The sequence below is a fragment of the Sinohyriopsis cumingii genome, chromosome 12 (genome assembly GCF_028554795.1).
Source record: "Sinohyriopsis cumingii isolate HCF-2022 chromosome 12, ASM2855479v2, whole genome shotgun sequence".
Taxonomy (NCBI): domain Eukaryota; kingdom Metazoa; phylum Mollusca; class Bivalvia; order Unionida; family Unionidae; genus Sinohyriopsis; species Sinohyriopsis cumingii.
This window is the reverse complement of record NC_142972.1, coordinates 27,553,148-27,576,971: the sequence shown is the minus strand read 5'-3', so window position 1 is coordinate 27,576,971 and position 23,824 is coordinate 27,553,148. Positions and strand designations below refer to the sequence as shown.

The 23,824-nt window shown below is 35.2% G+C and overlaps 1 protein-coding gene across 2 annotated transcripts in view; it reads left to right on the top strand.

The window, feature by feature from the left end:
* The window catches only part of LOC149786147 (U3 small nucleolar RNA-associated protein 14 homolog A-like), a 60,298-nt gene extending 45,556 nt beyond the window's left edge, over nt 1-14,742 (top strand). For both annotated transcript variants that reach the window (XM_089976497.1, XM_089976498.1), the window contains exons 13-14: nt 3,653-3,752; nt 14,438-14,742. In XM_089976497.1, the coding sequence (XP_089832623.1) occupies nt 3,653-3,752; nt 14,438-14,704 (367 nt within the window). In that variant the 3' untranslated portion in view covers nt 14,705-14,742. The remainder of the gene's footprint in view (nt 1-3,652; nt 3,753-14,437) is intronic.
* Nucleotides 14,743-23,824: the final 9,082 nt, after the last annotated feature.

The following is a 23,824-nucleotide window of genomic DNA, read 5'->3' as shown; positions in this document are numbered from 1 at the left end:
CTTGCAACATACTGGCCAACAGGTCAGCTGTATTTGGAACCATATGGGTGTCAGTTTGACACATCCTTCCATCCAGCTGGCAGTTGAGCTCACCAGTCAGTCAACCAGTAACCCAGCAGATTCACCATCTATCCTTGCTGTTACCATGCCAGGTTATAGTCATTTCTTTTCATCTCTGGAAGGATCAACTGTTCTGGAAAGTTGTCTTTGTCATGTCAGACAGGTGTAATGGTGCTTGCAGCTAAAGATAATCATCCAGGTCTGACACATTCTTGGCAAACAGACTGTCAGGAAACAGCCAGGCTCTTCAAACCAAGTCCAATATTCACGAGTTGTTCTTTCATTAAATATGTGTGCTTTGGTCGAGTCCAGTGTTAGAACGTTTTGCCTAAAGTTGGAATCACAAACTGCCTACCTTATCTATCCAGTCCCAGACCCATAAGTCTGGTCTGTGGTAGTACTATAGGCATGTAGCTGAACAGGTTTTAGGCCAGTGCCTACCCATCCTCCACCCCAGTCAAGGTACCAAAATAATACAGATTTTGAGGACAGAACTGCAGAGGGATTCTGATGGCCTCTCTCAGGTTGGACAAGTCCTGGGTGAATCATTTGCCCACTCTAGCAATAGACATCCCCAGGAAAATAACACTGAAGCTAAACCTGCTCAAACAGCCAGTCACAGTTGTTTCAACCCTGCCTATACTGGCCTTTTCATGCCTGGCTCTTGTTTAAAGAGTCTAGTGAAGAAAATTATTTCAACCTTAAATTGTTTATAAAATGTCAAAAGGTGAAAGCCCTTCACTTCAAACACTGTTGAGGGTAAGTGGCATATGTTAAAAGATTAGTGTAAAGTCAACACCACTCAATGCTGCCATGCCTGGCTTTTTCCTCTGGTTGTTCGAGTAGAAAAAGTCAGCCAACAGATGTCATGGCAGAGATTGTATTGTTATGATAAATATTTACCAGACCAGCTTACCCATTTTAATTTTAGTTATAAATCCCTCACAATTATCCTGAATAGAATCTTCATTGGTTTTGACAGGGTTCAACTATATCCCTTAGTAAGTACCTCACTGAGTGCCTGTCATACCAGATATGCTTTCAGTTTCAGCATGTACGTTAAGTAAGCTGCATGCCTACCTGAACTATGTACAGTTCATATTGAACGGTTCCATGCCTATTGAGTGGACCTGAACTATCAACAGTTCATATTGAAAGGTTCCATGCCTGTTGAGTGGACCTGAACTATCTACAGTTCATATTGAACGGTTCCATGCCTGTTGAGTGGACCTGAACTATCTACAGTTCATATTGAAGGATTCCATGCCTGTTGAGTGGACCTGAACTATCTACAGTTCATATTGAACGGTTCCATGCCTGTTGAGTGGACCTGAACTATCTACAGTTCATATTGAACGGTTCCATGCCTGTTGAGTGGACCTGAACTATCTACAGTTCATATTGAACGGTTCCATGCCTGTTGAGTGGACCTGAACTATCTCCAGTTCATATTGAACGGTTCCATGCCTGTTGAGTGGACCTGAACTATCTCCAGTTCATATTGAACGGTTCCATGCCTGTTGAGTGGACCTGAACTATCTACAGTTCATATTGAACGGTTCCATGCCTGTTGAGTGGACCTGAACTATCTCCAGTTCATATTGAACGGTTCCATGCCTGTTGAGTGGACCTGAACTATCTCCAGTTCATATTGAACGGTTCCATGCCTGTTGAGTGGACCTGAACTATCTCCAGTTCATATTGAACGGTTCCATGCCTGTTGAGTGGACCTGAACTATCTACAGTTCATATTGAACGGTTCCATGCCTGTTGAGTGGACCTGAACTATCTACAGTTCATATTGAACGGTTCCATGCCTGTTGAGTGGACCTGAACTATCTACAGTTCATGTTGAACAGTTCCATGCCTGTTGAGTGGACCTGAACTATCTACAGTTCATATTGAACAGTTCCATGCCTGTTGAGTGGACCTGAACTATCTACAGTTCATATTGAATGGTTCCATGCCTGTTGAGTGGACCTGAACTATCTACAGTTCATATTGAACGGTTCCATGCCTGTTGAGTCAACCTGAACTATCTCCAGTTCATACTGAATGGTTCCATGCCTATTGAGTGGACCTGTGAATGGTTCCATGCCTATTGAGTGGACCTGAACTATCTACAGTTCATATTGAATGGTTCCATGGTCCAAATGATGCAAACAGGCTTTGTAGCTAAAAAAAGGTTTGTGTCAGCAAGCAGTTAGAGTGGTCATACACTCCCTCTCCAATCAAGAATTTCAGCTCATGAGATTAGTGTGATCTCAGCAAACCTAATGTTTGAGCATAGTGTTTCAAGTGAGGACATAATAGAAGCTGTTCTCAAGATTTTATCTTAGTGATCTAGCTTCACATAGAAAAGAATTAAATCCGGTGGGTCCAGTGGCTGCAACCCAGACAATCACCTTTCCCAGCTGGTATCAGCAGTTAAAATGTTTCATAGTAGTATGTCCCACAGCATTTCAGATGAAATTGTTTTTACATGGAGGAATTCCTTTTATTATCACACAAATGCTGCTGATTATCTCTAATTATTCATAGAGAAAGGTCTTTTATCATCACAGATTTTGCCAATTATCTTTATTATTCATGGAGAAGGTCTGTTATCATAGATTTTGCCAGTAAACTGAATATGTGAGACTGACATGTGCAAAAATGATTATTCCTTTGCTGAATAATAACAATAAAATGTTATATATTTTGTGCATTGATTACAGGACATGTTCGTATATTGAATACAGGATATGTTTGTGTATTGACTACAGGATATGTTTGTGTATTGATTATAGGACATGTTTGTGCATTGATTACAGGACATGTTTGTGTATTGAATACATGATATGTCTGTGTATTGATTACAATACATGTTTGTGTATTGATTACAGGACATGTTTGTGAACACAGGATATGTTTATTTGCTTAAGTTCAAGATCACTCTTGTTCTGAAACAGTTATGGATGGCTCACTCTTTGAACTTAGTGGTCAATATAGCAGTTAAGCGTACAAAAATATATTTGTCCTCTCGGACTACATATAACAGGCTATGTGAGGATGTGATGTGTATTTTTCCTTTCAGACAACATATAACAGGCTATGTGAGGATGTGATGTATATTTTTCCTTTCAGACAACATATAACAGGCTATGTGAGGATGTGATGTATATTTTTCCTTTCAGACAACATATAACAGGCTATGTGAGGATGTGATGTATATTTTTCCTCTCAGACAACATATAATGGGCTATGTGAGGATGTGATAATGGGTTGGCAGGAGCATGTACTATAAAATTTTACATCATTTGTATTATTTTGGGGTCTTTTTTCTGTAACTGAAACCAATCAAATTCAAAAGTTACTGCTTTGATCAGAATGATTGCAGATTCATTTGTTAATTTGCAGTAAAATCAATAAAATATCATGGTACCCCTACAGCCTGAGCAAAAAATAACCTTTATGTGTTGCTGTGCCCCAGAGACCCTCCCCCCCCCCCCCCCAGTTTGATTCATGCCATGGAGTACAGTAATCATGATCTGTTGGAAGTAAAGATTTCAGCAGTCTTTGTTTCTCTTACAGTTGTTATGCTTCATTTCAGGTTTATTATCAAAGCACCACCATTACCACCTAGGAGGGACAGGAATCTGGGAAATGTGATCATCAGTGAAGCGAAAGACAAAGCTATTGCCTCACATCAGGTACAGGTCCATAAATGCATGTTGACATTTTAGGGTCTGAAGTAATGCAGTACCATGTTTCGAAAAACTTTTTGCAAACCTGGAATATTTCTGACAAGGTGATACATTAGGTTTGAATATTTTTGACAAGGTGATACATTAGGCTTGAATATTTTTGACAAGGTGATGCATTAGGTGGAAATATTTCTGACAATGTGACACATTAGGTTTGATTTATTTTGACAAGGCGATACTCACTTTCTCTTAAACCAGAAAATACCCAAAAATTGGTCCCTGTTTGTTGAACTTGAAGAAAATCACAATAAAAATTGGTAACAGAAACTTTGATATATCCCACGTTTTATCATCAAAATTGGTAGATAGGACCAGGAAATTGTAATCAACAATATGAAATATCAGTTTTTAAAAAAGAAGTCATATAATTTGTTACATTTTCTTTCCAAACATTCTTAGTACACTGTAATTAACAATATTCAAGCAAATTTTGATCAGTGAAAATGTCACCCCTAGGGGAGGAAGTACTTTAATAAATAAATACCAATTAAATAACTTTTTAACAAGTGAAATTTGTATTCTAGATCTATCTTTTAGTTCCTTTTAAATGTAATCGTCATAAATGCGATGTAATTAAACCTAAAATGTATCAATCTACCCTAATATCTATGCCTGCGAGCGTTTTTCTGAGAACATAATTAAGTGCTGACCATGTTTTGATATCTGACTAGTTGAAGTATTTGTTTCTATGTTATACTGAATTAAAAGATGGCCTCCTTTGTATTATCACATTAATTATGTCTTTTGAATCAAATAAAGGAGGTGGAATTAAAAAAGTTAAAAACCATGCAAATCATTCCATGCTTAAGATCTTGCAGCCCCGGTCTTACGTCAGGTGAATTCCTTCATTTGATCAATCGAACACTGTTCTAAATGTTATTGTGTATGTAATTTAATTAAACTACCTTAAACTAACCTACCCAGTCATAGCTGTGATCAAAGATAGCAAGGCAGCCAAGAGATATGAATACTTCGTAAAATAAAGAGCTTTGTTTCACAGATACAAACCATGGTGGGGAAAACGAATTTCAGAGAATTCCTGAAATGGTACATGGAGATATCCTCAAGGATGATAAGAAGTTTTACTATTACTTGCAATGAAATCACGTCATCAGTATTTTATTAATTGAACAATACACAATTGAGTTTCGATGTAGACGAATGTCGCACAAAATAAATGTTGCATGTTTTTGAAGAAAAAAAGGGACTCCTGTTTGGTGCTGTATCAGCAGTCAGCCTAGTTCCCTGCTATGCAGAATCCCTTTTTTGCACAACACTATCACATCCCACTCCGGGAACCAGACTAATCAACAAACAAAAAGCAGTGACATAATACACAAATGTTTTCGTGTACACGTGGTGGATGTTTAACCAGTTGTTATAATGTTAACAATCTTTCAGATGTTAAACATTTTGAAAATAAACATAATTTACACAAAATAATGAGCAAATTCATCAGAAAAGCAACTTTATTGACAATTACTGTTGATGTGATTATAAAAAGAGGATACAGTCATTAAACAGCCCAGTTCCCACACCACAGACACACTCTCGATTTTCTGGATGTCAAGCGGATTTTTTGGAGGTCTCTCGGTAACTCACTATGTATTTGATTACATGGTTCTAAGCTAGATGCATTTATTATATTACATGGCTCTAAGCTAGATGCATTCATTAAATTACCATGACTCTAAGCTAGATGCATTCATTAAATTACCATGGCTCTAAGCTAGATGCATTCATTAAATTACATGGCTCTAAACTAGTTGCATTCATTAAATTACATGGCTCTAAGCTAGAAGCATTCATTAAATTGCCATGGTTCTAAGCTAGATGCATTCATTAAATGACATGGCTCTAAGCTAGATGCATTCATTAAATTACATGGCTCTAAGCTAGATGCATTCATTAAATTACCATGGCTCTAAGCTAGATGCATTCATTAAATTACCATGGCTCTAAGCTAGTTGCATTCATTAAATTACATGGCTCTAAGCTAGATGCATTCATTAAATTACCATGGCTCTAAGCTAGATGCATTCATTAAATTACATGGCTATAAGGTAGTTGCATTCATTAAATTACATGGCTCTAAACTAGTTGCATTCATTAAATTACATGGCTCTAAGCTAGATGCATTCATTAAATTACATGGCTCTAAGCTAGATGCATTCATTAACTTACCATGGCTCTAAACTAGATGCATTCATTAAATTACATGGCTCTAAACTAGATGCATTCATTAAATTACCATGGCTCTAAACTAGATGCATTCATTAAATTACCATGGCTCTAAACTAGATGCATTCATTAAATTACATGGCTCTAAACTAGTTGCATTCATTAAATTACATGGCTCTAAGCTAGATGCATTCATTAAATTACATGGCTCTAAGCTAGATGCATTCATTAACTTACCATGGCTCTAAACTAAATGCATTCATTAAATTACATGGCTCTAAACTAGATGCATTCATTAAATTACCATGGCTCTAAACTAGATGCATTCATTAAATTACCATGGCTCTAAACTAGATGCATTCATTAAATTACATGGCTCTAAACTAGTTGCATTCATTAAATTACATGGCTCTAAGCTAGATGCATTCATTAAATTGCCATGGCTCTAAGCTAGATGCATTCATTAAATTACATGGCTCTAAGCTAGATGCATTCATTAAATTAAATTACTATTACTCTAAGCTAGATGCTTTCATTAAATTGCCATGTCTCTAAGCTAGATGCATTAATTAAATTACCATGGCTATAAGCTAGATGCATTCATTAAATTACCATGGCTGTAAGCTAGATGCATTCATTAAATTACCATGGCTATAAGGTAGATGCATTCATTAAATTACATGGCTATAAGCTAGTTGCATTCATTAAATTACATGGCTCTAAGCTAGATGCATTCATTAAATTACCATGGCTCTAAGCTAGTTGCATTCATTAAATTACCATGGCTCTAAGCTAGATGCATTCATTAAATTACATGGCTCTAAGCTAGATGCATTCATTAAATTACCATGGCTCTAAGCTACATGCATTCATTAAATTACATGGCTCTAAACTAGTTGCATTCATTAAATTACCATGGCTCTAAGCTAGATGCATTCATTAAATTACCATGGCTCTAAGCTAGATGCATTCATTAAATTACCATGGCTCTAAGCTAGTTGCATTCATTAAATTACATGGCTCTAAGCTAGATGCATTCATTAAATTACCATGGCTCTAAGCTAGATGCATTCATTAAATGACATGGCTCTAAGCTAGTTGCATTCATTAAATTACATGGCTCTAAGCTAGATGCATTCATTAAATTACCATGGCTCTAAGCTAGATGCATTCATTAAATTACATGGCTATAAGGTAGTTGCATTCATTAAATTACATGGCTCTAAACTAGTTGCATTCATTAAATTACATGGCTCTAAGCTAGATGCATTCATTAAATTACATGGCTCTAAGCTAGATGCATTCATTAACTTACCATGGCTCTAAACTAGATGCATTCATTAAATTACATGGCTCTAAGCTAGATGCTTTCATTAAATTGCCATGTCTCTAAACTAGATGCATTCATTAAATTACCATGGCTCTAAACTAGATGCATTCATTAAATTACATGGTTCTAAACTAGTTGCATTCATTAAATTACATGGCTCTAAGCTAGATGCATTCATTAAATTGCCATGGCTCTAAGCTAGATGCATTCATTAAATTACATGGCTCTAAGCTAGATGCATTCATTAAATTAAATTACTATTACTCTAAGCTAGATGCTTTCATTAAATTGCCATGTCTCTAAGCTAGATGCATTCATTAAATTACATGGCTCTAAGCTAGATGCATTCATTAAATTACTATGACTCTAAGCTAGATGCATTCATTAAATTGCCATGTCTCTAAGCTAGTTGCATTCATTAAATTACTATGTCTCTAAGCTAGATGCATTCATTAAATTACCATGGCTGTAAGTTAGATGCATTCATTAAATTACACGTCTCTAAGCTAGATGCATTCATTAAATTACCATGGCTGTAATTTAGATGCATTCATTAAATTATACGTCTCTAAGCTAGATGCATTCATTAAATTACCATGGCTGTAAGTTAGATGCATTCATTAAATTACATGGCTATAAGCTAGTTGCATTCATTAAATTACTATGTCTCTAAGCTAGATGCATTCATTAAATTACCATGGCTGTAAGTTAGATGCATTCATTAAATTACATGGCTATAAGCTAGATGCATTCATTAAATTACCATGGCTATAAGGTAGATGCATTAATTAAATTACCATGGCTATAAGCTAGATGCATTCATTAAATTACCATGGCTGTAAGCTAGATGCATTCATTAAATTACCATGGCTATAAGGTAGATGCATTCATTAAATTACATGGCTATAAGCTAGATGCATTCATTAAATTACCATGGCTCTAAGCTAGATGCATTCATTAAATTACATGGCTCTAAGCTAGATGCATTCATTAAATTACCATGACTCTAAGTTAGATGCATTCATTAAATTGCATGGCTCTAAGCTAGATGCATTCATTAAATTACCATGGCTATAAGCTAGATGCATTCATTAAATTAACATGGCTATAAGCTAGTTGCATTCATTAAATTACATGGCTATAAGCTAGATGCATTCATTAAATTACCACGGCTCTAAGCTAGTTGCATTCATTAAATTACATGGCTCTAAGCTAGATGCATTCATTAAATTACCATGGCTCTAAGCTAGATGCATTCATTAAATTGCATGGCTCTAAGCTAGATGCATTCATTAAATTACCATGGCTATAAGCTAGATGCATTCATTAAATTACCATGGCTATAAGGTAGTTGCATTCATTAAATTACATGGCTATAAGCTAGATGCATTCATTAAATTACCATGGCTGTAAGCTAGTTGCATTCATTAAATTACCATGGCTTTAAGCTAGATGCATTCATTAAATTACCATGGCTCTAAGCTAGATGCATTCATTAAATTACCATGGCTCTAAGCTAGATGCATTCATTAAATTACATGGCTCTAAGCTAGTTGCATTCATTAAATTACATGGCTCTAAGCTAGATGCATTCATTAAATTAACATGGCTCTAAGCTAGATGCATTCATTAAATTACATGGCTATGAGGTAGTTGCATTCATTAAATTACATGGCTATAAGCTAGATGCATTCATTAAATTACCATGGCTCTAAGTTAGATGCATTCATTAAATTGCATGGCTCTAAGCTAGATGCATTCATTAAATTACCATGGCTGTAAGTTAGATGCATTCATTAAATTACATGTCTTTAAGCTAGATGCATTCATTAAATTACATGGCTCTAAACTAGTTGCATTCATTAAATTGCCATGTCTCTTAGCTAGATGCATTAATTAAATTACATGGCTCTAAGCTAGATCCATTCATTAAATTACATGGCTCTAAGCTAGATGCATTCATTAAATTACCATGTCTCTAAGCTAGATGCATTCATTAAATTACACGTCTCTAAGCTAGATGCATTCATTAAATTACCATGGCTGTAAGTTAGATGCATTCATTAAATTACACGTTTCTAAGCTAGATGCATTCATTAAATTACATGGCTCTAAGCTAGATGCATTCATTAAATTACCATGGCTCTAAGTTAGATGCATTCATTAAATTACATTGCTCTAAACTAGTTGCATTCATTAAATTACATGGCTATAAGCTAGATGCATTCATTAAATTACCATGGCTCTAAGTTAGATGCATTCATTAAATTGCATGGCTCTAAGCTAGATGCATTAATTAAATTACATGGCTCTAAGCTAGATCCATTCATTAAATTACATGGCTCTAAGCTAGATGCATTCATTAAATTACCATGGCTCTAAGCTAGATGCATTCATTAAATTGCCATTGCTCTAAGCTAGATGCATTCATTAAATTACCATGGCTCTAAGCCATATTCATTCATTAAATTACCATGGCTCTAAGCTAGATGCATTCATTAAATTACATGGCTCTAAGCTAGATGCATTCATTAAATTACCATGACTCTAAGTTAGATGCATTCATTAAATTGCATGGCTCTAAGCTAGATGCATTCATTAAATTACCATGGCTATAAGCTAGATGCATTCATTAAATTAACATGGCTATAAGCTAGTTGCATTCATTAAATTACATGGCTATAAGCTAGATGCATTCATTAAATTACCACGGCTCTAAGCTAGTTGCATTCATTAAATTACATGGCTCTAAGCTAGATGCATTCATTAAATTACCATGGCTCTAAGCTAGATGCATTCATTAAATTGCATGGCTCTAAGCTAGATGCATTCATTAAATTACCATGGCTATAAGCTAGATGCATTCATTAAATTACCATGGCTATAAGGTAGTTGCATTCATTAAATTACATGGCTATAAGCTAGATGCATTCATTAAATTACCATGGCTGTAAGCTAGTTGCATTCATTAAATTACATGGCTCTAAGCTAGATGCATTCATTAAATTACCATGGCTCTAAGCTAGATGCATTCATTAAATTACCATGGCTCTAAGCTAGTTGCATTCATTAAATTACCATGGCTTTAAGCTAGATGCATTCATTAAATTACCATGGCTCTAAGCTAGATGCATTCATTAAATTACCATGGCTCTAAGCTAGATGCATTCATTAAATTACATGGCTCTAAGCTAGTTGCATTCATTAAATTACATGGCTCTAAGCTAGATGCATTCATTAAATTAACATGGCTCTAAGCTAGATGCATTCATTAAATTACATGGCTATGAGGTAGTTGCATTCATTAAATTACATGGCTATAAGCTAGATGCATTCATTAAATTACCATGGCTCTAAGTTAGATGCATTCATTAAATTGCATGGCTCTAAGCTAGATGCATTCATTAAATTACCATGGCTGTAAGTTAGATGCATTCATTAAATTACATGTCTTTAAGCTAGATGCATTCATTAAATTACATGGCTCTAAACTAGTTGCATTCATTAAATTGCCATGTCTCTTAGCTAGATGCATTAATTAAATTACATGGCTCTAAGCTAGATCCATTCATTAAATTACATGGCTCTAAGCTAGATGCATTCATTAAATTACCATGTCTCTAAGCTAGATGCATTCATTAAATTACACGTCTCTAAGCTAGATGCATTCATTAAATTACCATGGCTGTAAGTTAGATGCATTCATTAAATTACACGTTTCTAAGCTAGATGCATTCATTAAATTACATGGCTCTAAGCTAGATGCATTCATTAAATTACCATGGCTCTAAGTTAGATGCATTCATTAAATTACATTGCTCTAAACTAGTTGCATTCATTAAATTACATGGCTATAAGCTAGATGCATTCATTAAATTACCATGGCTCTAAGTTAGATGCATTCATTAAATTGCATGGCTCTAAGCTAGATGCATTAATTAAATTACATGGCTCTAAGCTAGATCCATTCATTAAATTACATGGCTCTAAGCTAGATGCATTCATTAAATTACCATGGCTCTAAGCTAGATGCATTCATTAAATTGCCATTGCTCTAAGCTAGATGCATTCATTAAATTACCATGGCTCTAAGCCATATTCATTCATTAAATTACCATGGCTCTAAGCTATATGCATTCATTAAATTACCATGGCTCTAACCTATATGCATTCATTAAATTACCATGGGTCCAAGCTAGATGATTCATTAAATGACATGGCTCTAAGCTAGATGCATTCATTAAATTACCATGGCTCTAAGCTAGATGCATTCATTAAATTACCATGGCTATAAGGTAGATGCATTCATTAAATTATATGGCTATAAGGTAGATGCATTCATTAAATTACCATGGCTCTAAGCTAGATGCATTCATTAAATTACCATGGCTATAAGCTAGATGCATTCATTAAATTACCATGGCTATAAGCTAGATGCATTCATTAAATTACCATGGCTATAAGCTAGATGCATTAATTGAAATAGCATGGTTCATTTACACAAATAGGTCATTTGCTTGGGCAAAGGATATTGGATTTTTCCAACTTTTCATGCACATGTGACATGTGCCTTCAGAAGCTGTTTTTAGCTTCACGGTTTTGTAAAAACACTTTGTAAGGACTATAAAGTTTTTGGATCAAGTCCTCAACAAGAACAGAAAAATTTATAAAAATGAGGGAATTGGTTGGGAGGTACATTTGTAGTCTCCTTATGATCCATGTGATGCATGAGATGTGTTAGACAAGTATATATTTATATATATATATGAGCAAGAAACCATGACTGATTTTTGTTTACCATTTTATACAAGTCACATTTCTTTTCTAAGCACCTCCCAGAGCTATTTCAGATCACCTCCCCAATTCCAAAATGTTTATAATTAATTTGTCCTGAAAATATTGGGAGAAAAAATAAATTTGTTGTTCAAGTTCATAATGATGACAGAAGCCCAACATGATGATTACTTTAAGATCTATGTGTTTATATGTTGTCCTAAGTCTAGATTAATTGCAAGCTAAATTTTGTTACCATCTAGCAGTTTTGACAAAAAGAAACCTCTTCTGTATTTTTAGAAGCCAGGATTTGGTATGAAAAGTGGGGCTTACAAATATTGCAAGTCCTTGAACCTCATTGGTGTTAAACTCACTTCTGCAGCTACATTCCAAGGGCTCATTGCACAGAGGTGGCGTGTGCAGTTCTAAGCAATACAAGATTTCTTAGTACTTCCTCATTTTTTTCACCTCAGTGTTCACCCCATACTACCATATACAAAGTGCTTGATATATTTGATAGAATGTCTCGGTCAGGGATTGTGGCAGCCTTTGCCATTGTTGCTAATTGCATTTTTTTTCTTGGGGACAAAATATACCATTTGGAGATTTTTTGTGGTAATGATTTTTGGCTGTTAAAATTTATACATACATTCTCTGGTTTGATTAGAGAAATTGAAAGGCACAGTGAAAGGAAGCCTCAAACTTGGATATAAAATGCACTGGAATATGTGTATTGTTTCTTTTGTTCATATTGATAAACAGTCTTATCAGTGCATTGTTATATCATAAGCCACTTATGCACACATCTGGCCTGAGTACTGTATGCTGTGATACACTCAAATAGTCAGACTGGCTACAGTCAGCCAACCTCTGAAAGTTGGAACATGAATGGCCACAATAGACCAAATGACAACTAATCCTTTTTGTTTTACTAAAATGTACCAGAAAAAATAGTTTTGTTGAAGTTTAGAAAAAAAAGCTGATTACCTTTTAAGCACTGATTGTTCTATGTAAGTCCTACAGAAAAGCAAAATAATTCAGTCTCGGTCAGAACTATATACTTCGGAGATGTTTCCTAAACACACACAACCTCCATTCACATCACTCATGGCCTTTTGGGGATCATGGGATGCTTATCTCAACTGCATCTAAATCTTGAAATTTTATTGGTGCTTAAAAAATCTGATAGCCTGATGCCCAGGACCCCTTTAATTTAGATCAGGCACTCCTGTATTCCAACTGAAGTGCCCACTGGGCTTGTTGAAAAAAATTATAATTTGCCCAATAAAACTTCGATTGAAATGATGAAATGCAAAAATTTATTTTCAGGATGTTGACATACCTGCCATAACATGGCATGTCATGCTAAAATCACTATATTTTTTTACTCCCAAACCCCTGACACGGTTGTGTTATGAAAAATACTATTTTTGGTAATCTCAGCAAAAAGAAACAAACAAACACTGCTTCAGTACATTCCCATTACATGCAGTGTGTATAAACAGTAAGCAGTAATGATTGAAGCTGATTAAAACCATCCTTTGGGCAATTAAAGGGCAAAGAGGTCAGGTATAAACCACTATTTCAGTAATTGCCTGATGGGATGGCATTAGCTAGTGACGTGTAATTGACGACTGCAGTGATTGAGCCCATTGTGCAAAGTTGCTTAGGTTAATGTCACAAAGTGGAACAACCCAGTATAGGTAAATCAGAGAGATACATATAGGAGAATAAAAGTTATGACATATCATTGCCTGTGAATGAGAATGTTTAAGCTGTTTGTATTAAAGATTACTGACAAGTTTCTGAACATTTGCGACATTACTTTGAAGGCTGATTTTATTCCATATATAAAACACGTTTACTTAAGTTCTCAGAATAGTCTACGACTGATTCATTTTTTAAGGCAATTTAGGAAGCAATTAGCTATCGTTAAAGCAAGCAGAGAACAGCAGAAATACATTTCAGAACTCCTAGTTAATGAGTTTTAGTAGCCAGCAGGTAGTGGTGGTGGTGGGGATAATTCCAGAATTAATGAAATCAACATATCCACTATACATGACTCATCTTACATTGCAAACTACAATCATAGGATATTAGTATTAAAATGTCATTAAGTAATGACACTTAAAAAATCTATTATGGTGAAGATAATGTACATAATATAGATATACATAACACCTTATGTTTCTTCATTGGACATGGAAAAATATTTACTCCTTGCTATGCAACACTTTCTGTAAATTGGCAACAAAATATTGAGGTTGGCAATTGTTTTCACAACAACTTTTTAAAGTTAGTGCCATCCCTGCTGTTATAAATGAAAACTGAATTTTTTGTTTTATAGGTGAGCAGCCTCCCTTTCCCATACACCAGTGTAGAGCAGTTTGAGCAAAGTATTCAGGCACCTATTGGAAAGACATGGGTTCCAGAGACAGCCTTTAAACGTCTTATCAAGCCAGCGATTGTAACCAGACTTGGCAAAATAATCGACCCAATAAACAAGTCCCAGGTCTTTCAGAATCAAGCCAACACAACCAAAACGAGAAAACCAAACAAGGGAAAAATAATTAGAGCAGCCAAGAAAAGCAATCAGATTGATGTCCATAGTTAAACAAAGACCTCTACAAAATAAATGTATTATTATGCATATATGATTTTTTGTCCTCTTAAGTGTGGCACAAGCAAGATATAGGTGTAACATTTTTGTCTCACAAATGCAGCATGAGATGGAAAGATATCACTTTTGTCTCTCCTGATATAGGTATCACATTTCTGTCTCACAAGTGCAGCACAAATGAGAGGTATCACATTTCTGTCTCACAAGTGAGATAATTATCACATTTTTGTCTCGCAATTGAGATAAGTATCACATTTCTGTCTCACAAGTGCACCAAAACTGAGATAGGTATTACATTTGTCTTGAAAGTGCACATGTGAAATAGATGATAGGTGTCACATTTTAGTCTTGCATTGTAGGAATGTGTTTTCTGAGTCATCTTCGCTGTTCAGTTTCAGCAAAAAGCTATCCAGTTAGCTTCATTTCTCTCAACTGTTGCATGTTCAGCAATGAATCTTGACAGACGCATTGTTTTGAGATAACAATCCTAGTAAAATTAGATCAGTTACTTTTTACACAGCAGTGATCATTTTTTAAAATTTCAGCTCCATTTATAAAATACTGTTGATGGTGAATATGCAACTTTAGTATATGTTACGGCGGTTCAGTTAGGTACACCTTCCAAATTTAAAAATATACTTTACCCAGTTAAGAACAATTATTACTGACCTTATGAAATCCTTTAATATCACTGGGAAATAATTGTCTCCTAGGATTCTACTTAATTTTATGTAAAGCATCATAGAAATGACTGAGACACTGCTCTGTTTAGACAGTCATCACTAAAATAAATAGTTTCTTCAGCAGGGAGTGTGAACCAGTCTACTCACATGATTTGCATTTAAAAAAGTCTACAGTCCTCATAGAAAATGACAGAATATATGGATTTACTGTTGATGATAGCTTCAGCTGCTTGAATTGTTACTTTAAGCAATACTGGATGTCCTTTACTTCATCAAAAGAAATCGCAGAATTTGCTGTTGATGTCAACAAGTCTTATTTATTTGGACATATTATTCTTCATTAAATCTTGAACCACGAAGCTCCATACTACAGTCTGAATATACCTTCCCGTTTGCTTGTAACCCACTACGATTTCAATAATGGAAATCTTTAATGTGATAAAAAGTGCACAGAACTTAGTCAATTCGTTGATTTATAATTTTCAACCCAACTGTGACCAGAGTGGCCTTAACACTGGCATCCTCTGAACCTTTCATGCTTAATGGACTTTCCATACTAACATGGCAACATATTCAGCACACTATGCGCAAGTCTATTTTCCTCAGACAACAGAGTGATGTAGTTCATCCTTTTTGGTAACTGCCAGTTAATTCTGTAAATTATCATAATGTTGGGAGTTTAGAGTTATATCCATTTGCACACATGTACATAGAAATTACACCTCTTGTTAAATCCACATGAACGTAAAATTTGTAGTTGTCATTCTTTTTCTTTGCTTGATTCGACATTGCAAATATCATAAGTAGACATTTTCTGTGTACTTACATGTGTAGTTGTGCTTACACCCCTTCACTAAAAATGGATTTGTCCAGACCTGGAAATGACTGGTGAGCAGGGTTGTCTTTTGAAAACCTCCATTTGGAATGAAATGCGCAGAGAATAACAGTGTTAGGGACCTCTTGGGCATAATCAGGTTTGAAATTTAAATCAATAAATGAACTAAGTTCTGTGCATCTTTTACCTCATTTGTGGTTTTTGTCTTTTAAATCATTTGGGGGGTACAAACAAATGTGGAAGTATATTCAGACTTAAATAAAAGTTAATATCTATGCCTTACAAGTTTAACTCACAGTAACCTACTTTTATAGCTCTAGCACTGTGAACATTGTCAGGAATGTTATGTTCAGTTTGTATTCATGCAGAATATATCTACTCAGCAAAGAAAAATTCTGAACTTAATGAGCTTAGGACATAAAATAAAATGCTCTGCGGGATCTTTATTTCATCATTGAACTCCCATGTTACTTTGGTACAGCCAAGCAACAAACAACGGTCAACTTTCCCAAATAGTGGCTTCCTCTGTCATGGCAAATTGGACACATTAATCAATACAGATTTTAGTCAAAGAAAAGCAAGTCTTGTGACCAATTTCATTACAATATTTATCAAGGTTTTGACTTTGTAAGGAAAAATGAATGTATATATTTACATCCATCCTTTTGGGAATTGTTAAAATTAATTTGCTGTCTGCATAATTTGTAATCATCATATTGAAAAATATATCTAAGACTTTTATCACCTATGAAAATTTGCTTTCAGCAACTTGAAAGGTGCAACATGTACGTTCCTTCTAACTGCATTTTATTGTTTTTGTGCAGCTCTTTAAGTACAGCATTGTCCAGGTGAACAGCTCTTAAGTACAGCATTGTCCAGGTGAACAAGAGCAGCACTTTTTTTATGGGGGAGGAGGCACAATAATTTTTGCATTTTTTGGCCAATCAAAACTGCTAAACATACTCTCCCTGAAAACAAATTGTAAGTCACAAGAATTAGAAAAAGATCAGCAGATAGTGTGGTTCTTTTCTCACCTATGCGTACATCACATTGACTTGACATGCTTTCATTAAGTACATTATTTAACCAGTGGGACAAAAAAAAAAGACATGGATATGACGGCCCACAAAACTCATGTAGAATACATCAGTCAGCATCTCAAACAGGAGTACAGAGATCCAATCAATTTAACTATTAGGCAAAACAAATCAGATTCTGAAGACAAGATATAATGATAAAGAATAAAAAGGTCAAAGTTTACCAAAAAATCACTCGGCTGCCAAAATAACTAAATGCAAGAGTGGTTGGCCAAGAAATCTGGATTAAAAGGATGCTTATTGTTCAAAAAGGTAGGCACTGTAAGTCATTTTCAGCCCATGATCAGTTCCAGATGATTTTGTTGTTGTTGTTGTTGTAGTGTTTAACGCTATTTTTCAGCACATGATAGGCTATACATGGCGACCAGTATTAATGGTGGAGGAAGAACACAGGAAATCCCTGGAAAGAACCACCGACCCTCGAGAAGCTACTGGCAAGCTTTCTCACATACCCACATTGGCCAAATCCGAGACTTGAACCTACGCAGACAGAAGTGAGATGGCAGTGATCCGTAACGAAGAGCGCTTTAGACCACTCGTGGCCCCCAGTTCCAGATGAAACTTGTTCAGACATAATATGTCCCTTTCTCTTCCATAAATATGTACTTTAATTTTTTCAGAATTGCTTTTAATACAGAACATTAACAATGAAATTGCCCATGGTTTTTTTCTCCATTGCGGTACCTATATTCATCGACTAAATTTATGTTAAAAATCTCCCATCACACACATTACTGAAATACATATTCTAAATTGCATGTGTGTTTGTTTGATTGGGATTTTTAACGTGGCTTTAGCAATTTTCCAGCAGTTTATAGTGGTCTAGCACTGGGGTATCATGCCACAGACATGTAGCATCATGCCCACCCAGTCACATTATCCTGACACCAGTCCTAACACTAACCTCTAAATGCTGAGTGCCAAGCGAGGTAGCTGCTAGTACCATTTTTGTAAGTCTTTGTTATGATTTGGTTGGAGTTCAAACCTGTGACCTCCTGCATCCGAGGCAGACACTCTAACCACTAGGCCACCAGAACAGTTCCCTAAGTTGTACATCTGCACACATTGTGCATAGAAGTTATTGATAAGACTTATAGAAATTTTGTTTTGAAACAATGTATAAATGACGTATACATTCCCATTAGGTTTGGTGGATTACCTCGGGGACCTATTTTTGTTTTCATTTAAAACTTTTCATGCATGTGTATGTTTAGTGCTAACTTTCTGTCATAATCTTGCCAGAATCACCCAAAAGAATGCAATTTATGTATTTGTTGATCACAATGTAGTGAATACACTTTTCTGAATGTTCATGCGGTGTATTGAGAAAAATTAAATATGTTCAGAACATCAGTGATAAGAGCTGTTTTGATTATGCATTGTTCGGGAAAAAACTTAAATGTTAATAATTCGGATAAAAAAACTTATGATGATGACTGATCCGAAAATCTGATTCATTTCTATCAGTTTTATAAAAGACAGAGAGAGTACAACGTCTGTTAACTATACTGCATGTGAGGCATTCTTTCAACATATACTTCACCGACTGAGGATATCAGTTTTAATACATTTATTGTCAAGACGAAAAATAAACTGACAGAGGTTTATTGTATATCAAACATGTCTCCAGAATGGATGATATGAAAAACAAATTACTGCAAGACGGATTAATACAAATGTATTTGTTCCAATGCACAATGCTCACCCTGCCTGTGATCGTCAACACCATTACTGAGGCTAACCCAAACAAAACTCGTCTATTTTTTTAAATTGAGAATTTGTCTCTCAAACTGCTGTATATTTAGTCATTAATATAAATCCATAAATGGATCTAGATTTCATTATTGTAGAAAATCATCCCATATTATTGCATTTATTTCCCCCTATTTTTAAAATTTATATTACGTAATGTGGAAAATAAGGATGGTCCATTTAAATATCCACATATACACCATAACATTTTAGTACTTTCATAGCTTGCATGATTCGCATTATTATTTCCTACTCTGATGAGGTTTCTCTGATTTCAGAATAGTGAATTCATACAAGGGTAGAATATAGTCAGCAAAATGATTGTGTGTGCTGTGATTTGGATTTTTAATGTAGCTTTAACAATTTTTCAGTCACATCACTTCGATGTCTGCAGTGTGGCAGTTTCTAGTGATGTCCAGCACTGGGGCATCATGCCACCGACAGGTAACATCAAGTCTCACCCAGTCACATTATCCCAACACCATGCCGACCAGTCCCAACTTATTAATGCTGAGTGTCTTGCGAGGTAGCTGTCAGTAAAATGAAATAAAACAATAAATATTTAAAATGATCATGGTAAGGAAATGATACACTGTATTAATATTTGTAACATTATTCCTTTATGTTTTAGGCCATATTAGTAAATCAATACCATAAGTTTCTATTTGCTGCTGTTGGTTTTCTGGGTCGAATGCTTTCATGCGCCTATTTTATATTTACACTCTTCCCAATATCCATCGTGTCCCAAAATGCAATAAGATAAAAGCCAAAAATAATACAAATTACAGGAGACTTTGAATGTCTATTTTATTTTTATAGAGGAGAAGAAAAAAATACATTTTGTGATACCCATTACTTGAATTGTGTGGCCCATATGGTGTGGGGCAAAATTGTTGAGCTAAGAACAGTTTGTTGTCATTTCATTATAGAGGTGCTTAAATAAGAATACATTTGCATACATGTTATATGGTATTAAAAAAGTCTTCTATCAAATAAGAAATAATTCATAATTGTACTGGTAAGTTTGTGAGGTCTTTTGAAGATGGAGAAATGTGCTGTTTTTGATGAAAATATGCCCATTTACTTGGGAAGAAAATGAAATATTTCACAGCGTTTGACTATACCATATAAATTTTAAAATAAAATGTATTCCTTCTGGTGGATGTCAGAATTATTGTATGTGTTCATTGTAGCAGAAACATCAGCTTAGATGTGGTTAATACTTGACCGTTGTAAAGACAGATGGCATTGTAGCAATGGATAGCAAGGTACCAATGAATGCATATCACTTAAATGTGTACAATTTTTTACATGCGGCAACCAAAATGATTTCATAGTAAAGGTTGTTCTTGCTTACCTTGATATTCTTAAAAATGTTTGGTTGCTGCAACCTGCGTACATACACTTGATGCACCCCACCCCACCCCCAAATTCTATTGTACGGTTTATGCAGAAACAATCAAGGATTAATAATATTAACGTGTTTAATAAAACATAGTCCACCGATGTTGAATGTCTGGCTGCATAACTTTAAAAAGTTCGTCTAGTGTCCACTAAAATTCAAATGACCCGGTTATGTATTAGACAAATCATTATCAAGGTTAACACACATACACACCCCCGTTTCCTATGTGCATGTACATCACGAGTAGACCCCCCCTTGCAAGCATCTACATCTGGGTTTTAAAAAACAACAACATGCATATGTACTAAATGGGCAGCCCCCTACAACATCTCATCAAATATTTTTTAAAAATCAATTGCAATTTTAAGTTTTTCAAATGCTTTGCCATGGTTTTATCAGATCAACAATGCTTTTGAAAATTTGTGATTTTTTTTGGCCAAAGAGTGGACTTGTAGTATCTACCGCTTTCTCCTCTGTTGTTGATTCCACGTTATAAAAAAAAAGATTTCAAGGTTTCTCCAGTTTCTGTTTCTTCATATCCAAATACACATCAGCATTTGTCCACTAATGAAAGGACCTATCTTAGGATGCTTTGTGCTAGTGAAAAACAATTTTTTGTATGAAGCTGAAATGTGTTCAAACTAGAACACCGGCAGAGCTGCCAACCTTCCAGACTTGCGATTAGTGAAAAGAGGGAAAAAATTAGTGAATTTGAACACAGTGAAAAATTATGACACTAGCCCCATCCACTTTGACGGTCAGTACTGCATTATATGAAAAATCCCCCACTAAAAATAATTTATAAAACATTATATTTACACCGATTACATGTACAAATGTATTTGCAGCCAAATTTATTGATATACACAAACGTCACGCTATTTGTAATATGATGATGTGGCAGAACTTCATCAATTGGGCTATGGTAAATTTGTTTTCAAAACAGTTCAGGCTTCTTGCCTGCTGTTTAATCCTGGTGACTAAAAATTGTTGCAAATTTTCAGTATCTAAGGAGGAACTCAAGTTTGTCTTATTTTCCTTACAATAGGAAATACTCTTTCAATGTCACCATTGCTGATCTCAACTGAGAAAGGCAGGTTATGTTCAACAAGAAAACTAAAAAACAATGCTTCAGCATTAGTAGATTGCAGGACACGAGTAGGTGGCTTAAAGAACTCCAGGGCCGAAATCTGATGGGTGCTCTTCATTTTTCCAGTATCTACGTGCTTTTTCACATCGTTCTGCTAAATGCTCAAAGGGGCTCGTATTGTTGTTTACAATTTATGTTAAACATGTACTATATTATTATTTTATAGTACATGTATGGCAGGTAAATTGTAAGCAACGATACGAGCCTCTGTGCACATTCCCAATTCAAAAATTCGCAGCATACTACTGTACAAAAAGCATAATGTACTTTGATATTTGATGGTTGAATACAAGGCAAATTTTTGATGTACTCGAATCTATATTTCACTTTTTGTTGAATACATCTTTTTCAAAGAAGGTGAAAACATAACTGTTGTATTGCTTAATCTGCGCATGGGTGGAAAAATATGAACTCAAGCAAATTACGATACACACTAATCTTTCAATATCTCGAAAATTCTTGCACTCGAAAAAGCTGTCTGCATTTGGCGTTTATTTAAAAAGATAATTACAGTTGCTTTGAGTAGGTACGTGCCAATTTTTTTTTAAAAATCAGTTGGGCCCTTGTTTTCTTTACGAGTATTTGTAAAACTAATGTTCTAAATATAGATTTGATCCTTTACAATGCTTGCTACAAGGTAAACTAAAAACTGGATATATTGCAACAAACAATACTGGACCGTTATGGGTATCAGTGATCACTGATGCCATTTTGCCCAGCACTTAACGTGATGGAATTTATTTTATTCATGATTATGCCGATCAAGAAATCAGGAATTTGTGATTTTTTTTGCATGCTCTGTGAATCGCCATTTTGAGTCGTGAAATTCATGCCAAAATAGTGAGGGCTGGCAGGTCTGCACCTGGTCTTCAGATTTTATTGAATTCTGTACATTTTTTCTTTTCTTACAAGTTATTGATGGCTTTCTATTTTTAGCAGCAGCAGCCATATTTGATGGCCAATTCATAGTGTTTGTATAACATGAAACCTTCATGCCAGGATGCTTTCTGTCAAGTTCTATCAAATTTTATAAAGTGGTTTTGAACAAGCTGTTCAGAAATTGTTCTTTTTACCATTCAACATCTTTGATGGCAAATTGGCGTCTATTGTACAAGTTTTGGTAACAATTTTTGAGAAGAAATTATTAGAAGTGAAAAAAAGGTTTATTAGCTTTGGTAATGGTGGCCATGTTTGAGGGGAAAATGGAATCATTTGTATAGATCTTGAAGGACTTCCTGCCAGAATGTTTTGTGCAAAGATTGGCTGAAACTGGTCTGGAGGTTTTATGAGAAGTTGAAAAGAACCAAAAAGATTGCCATTGTTGATGAACAGGCAGATTTTGATATCTGATGAGCCTCATTTGTAAGATTGTCGATGAACAGGCAGGTTTTAATTTTGATATCTGATCAGCCTCATTTGTACAAAATTAAAAGTCTTGTCCGGATGCTTTCTGTCAGACTTTATCAAAATCATTTGTTCACTGGTTCTTGAGAAGAACTCGTTCAATGTTGAAAATGACAACTGTCGCCAGATAATGAACGATACAAAATTGCTTTAGGGCATAACACAAGTTCACTTGACCTTCAAGGCCAGGTTAGCTAAAAGAAACAATTACTGGCACATTATTGCACTTGTGCATCCTCCATAATGCAAGCCATTAACACACTAACTCCTGGTGACAAGTTTAAGTAGCAGGAGGTATTAGCCTACTGCCAAGCTCTGCAGCGTCAAGGTCATGTATGATACACTCAGCAGGAATCGTCCTGGGCTTCACCAATGTCGCAAATTGCGATTTTTTTTCCTTATTGGCGCCAAAATTTCCCATCTGGCGATTTTTTTGGCGACACTTTTTGGTTATTTAATTTGTACATACAATCATGGATTTTTGACTGGATAAATTAAAAGGGAGAATGAAAGGAAGCCACAAACTTGACTAAGCAATGCATTGCAATCAATCTGTTACACAATTGATCCTTTGTTCGTATTGACAACCCCATCTTTAGAGTGCATTGTTACATCATACTCTGCTTATGCTGACATCTGGGCAGAGTACTGTATGCTGTGATACAGTCAATCATGCTACCGAACTATACATACAACTGACCGACTTCTTAAGATGCGAATAGAACAGATACAATTAATTGAATGGCTAATCCTTCTGTTGTTGTTTTTTTTTTTTTTTTTTTACATAT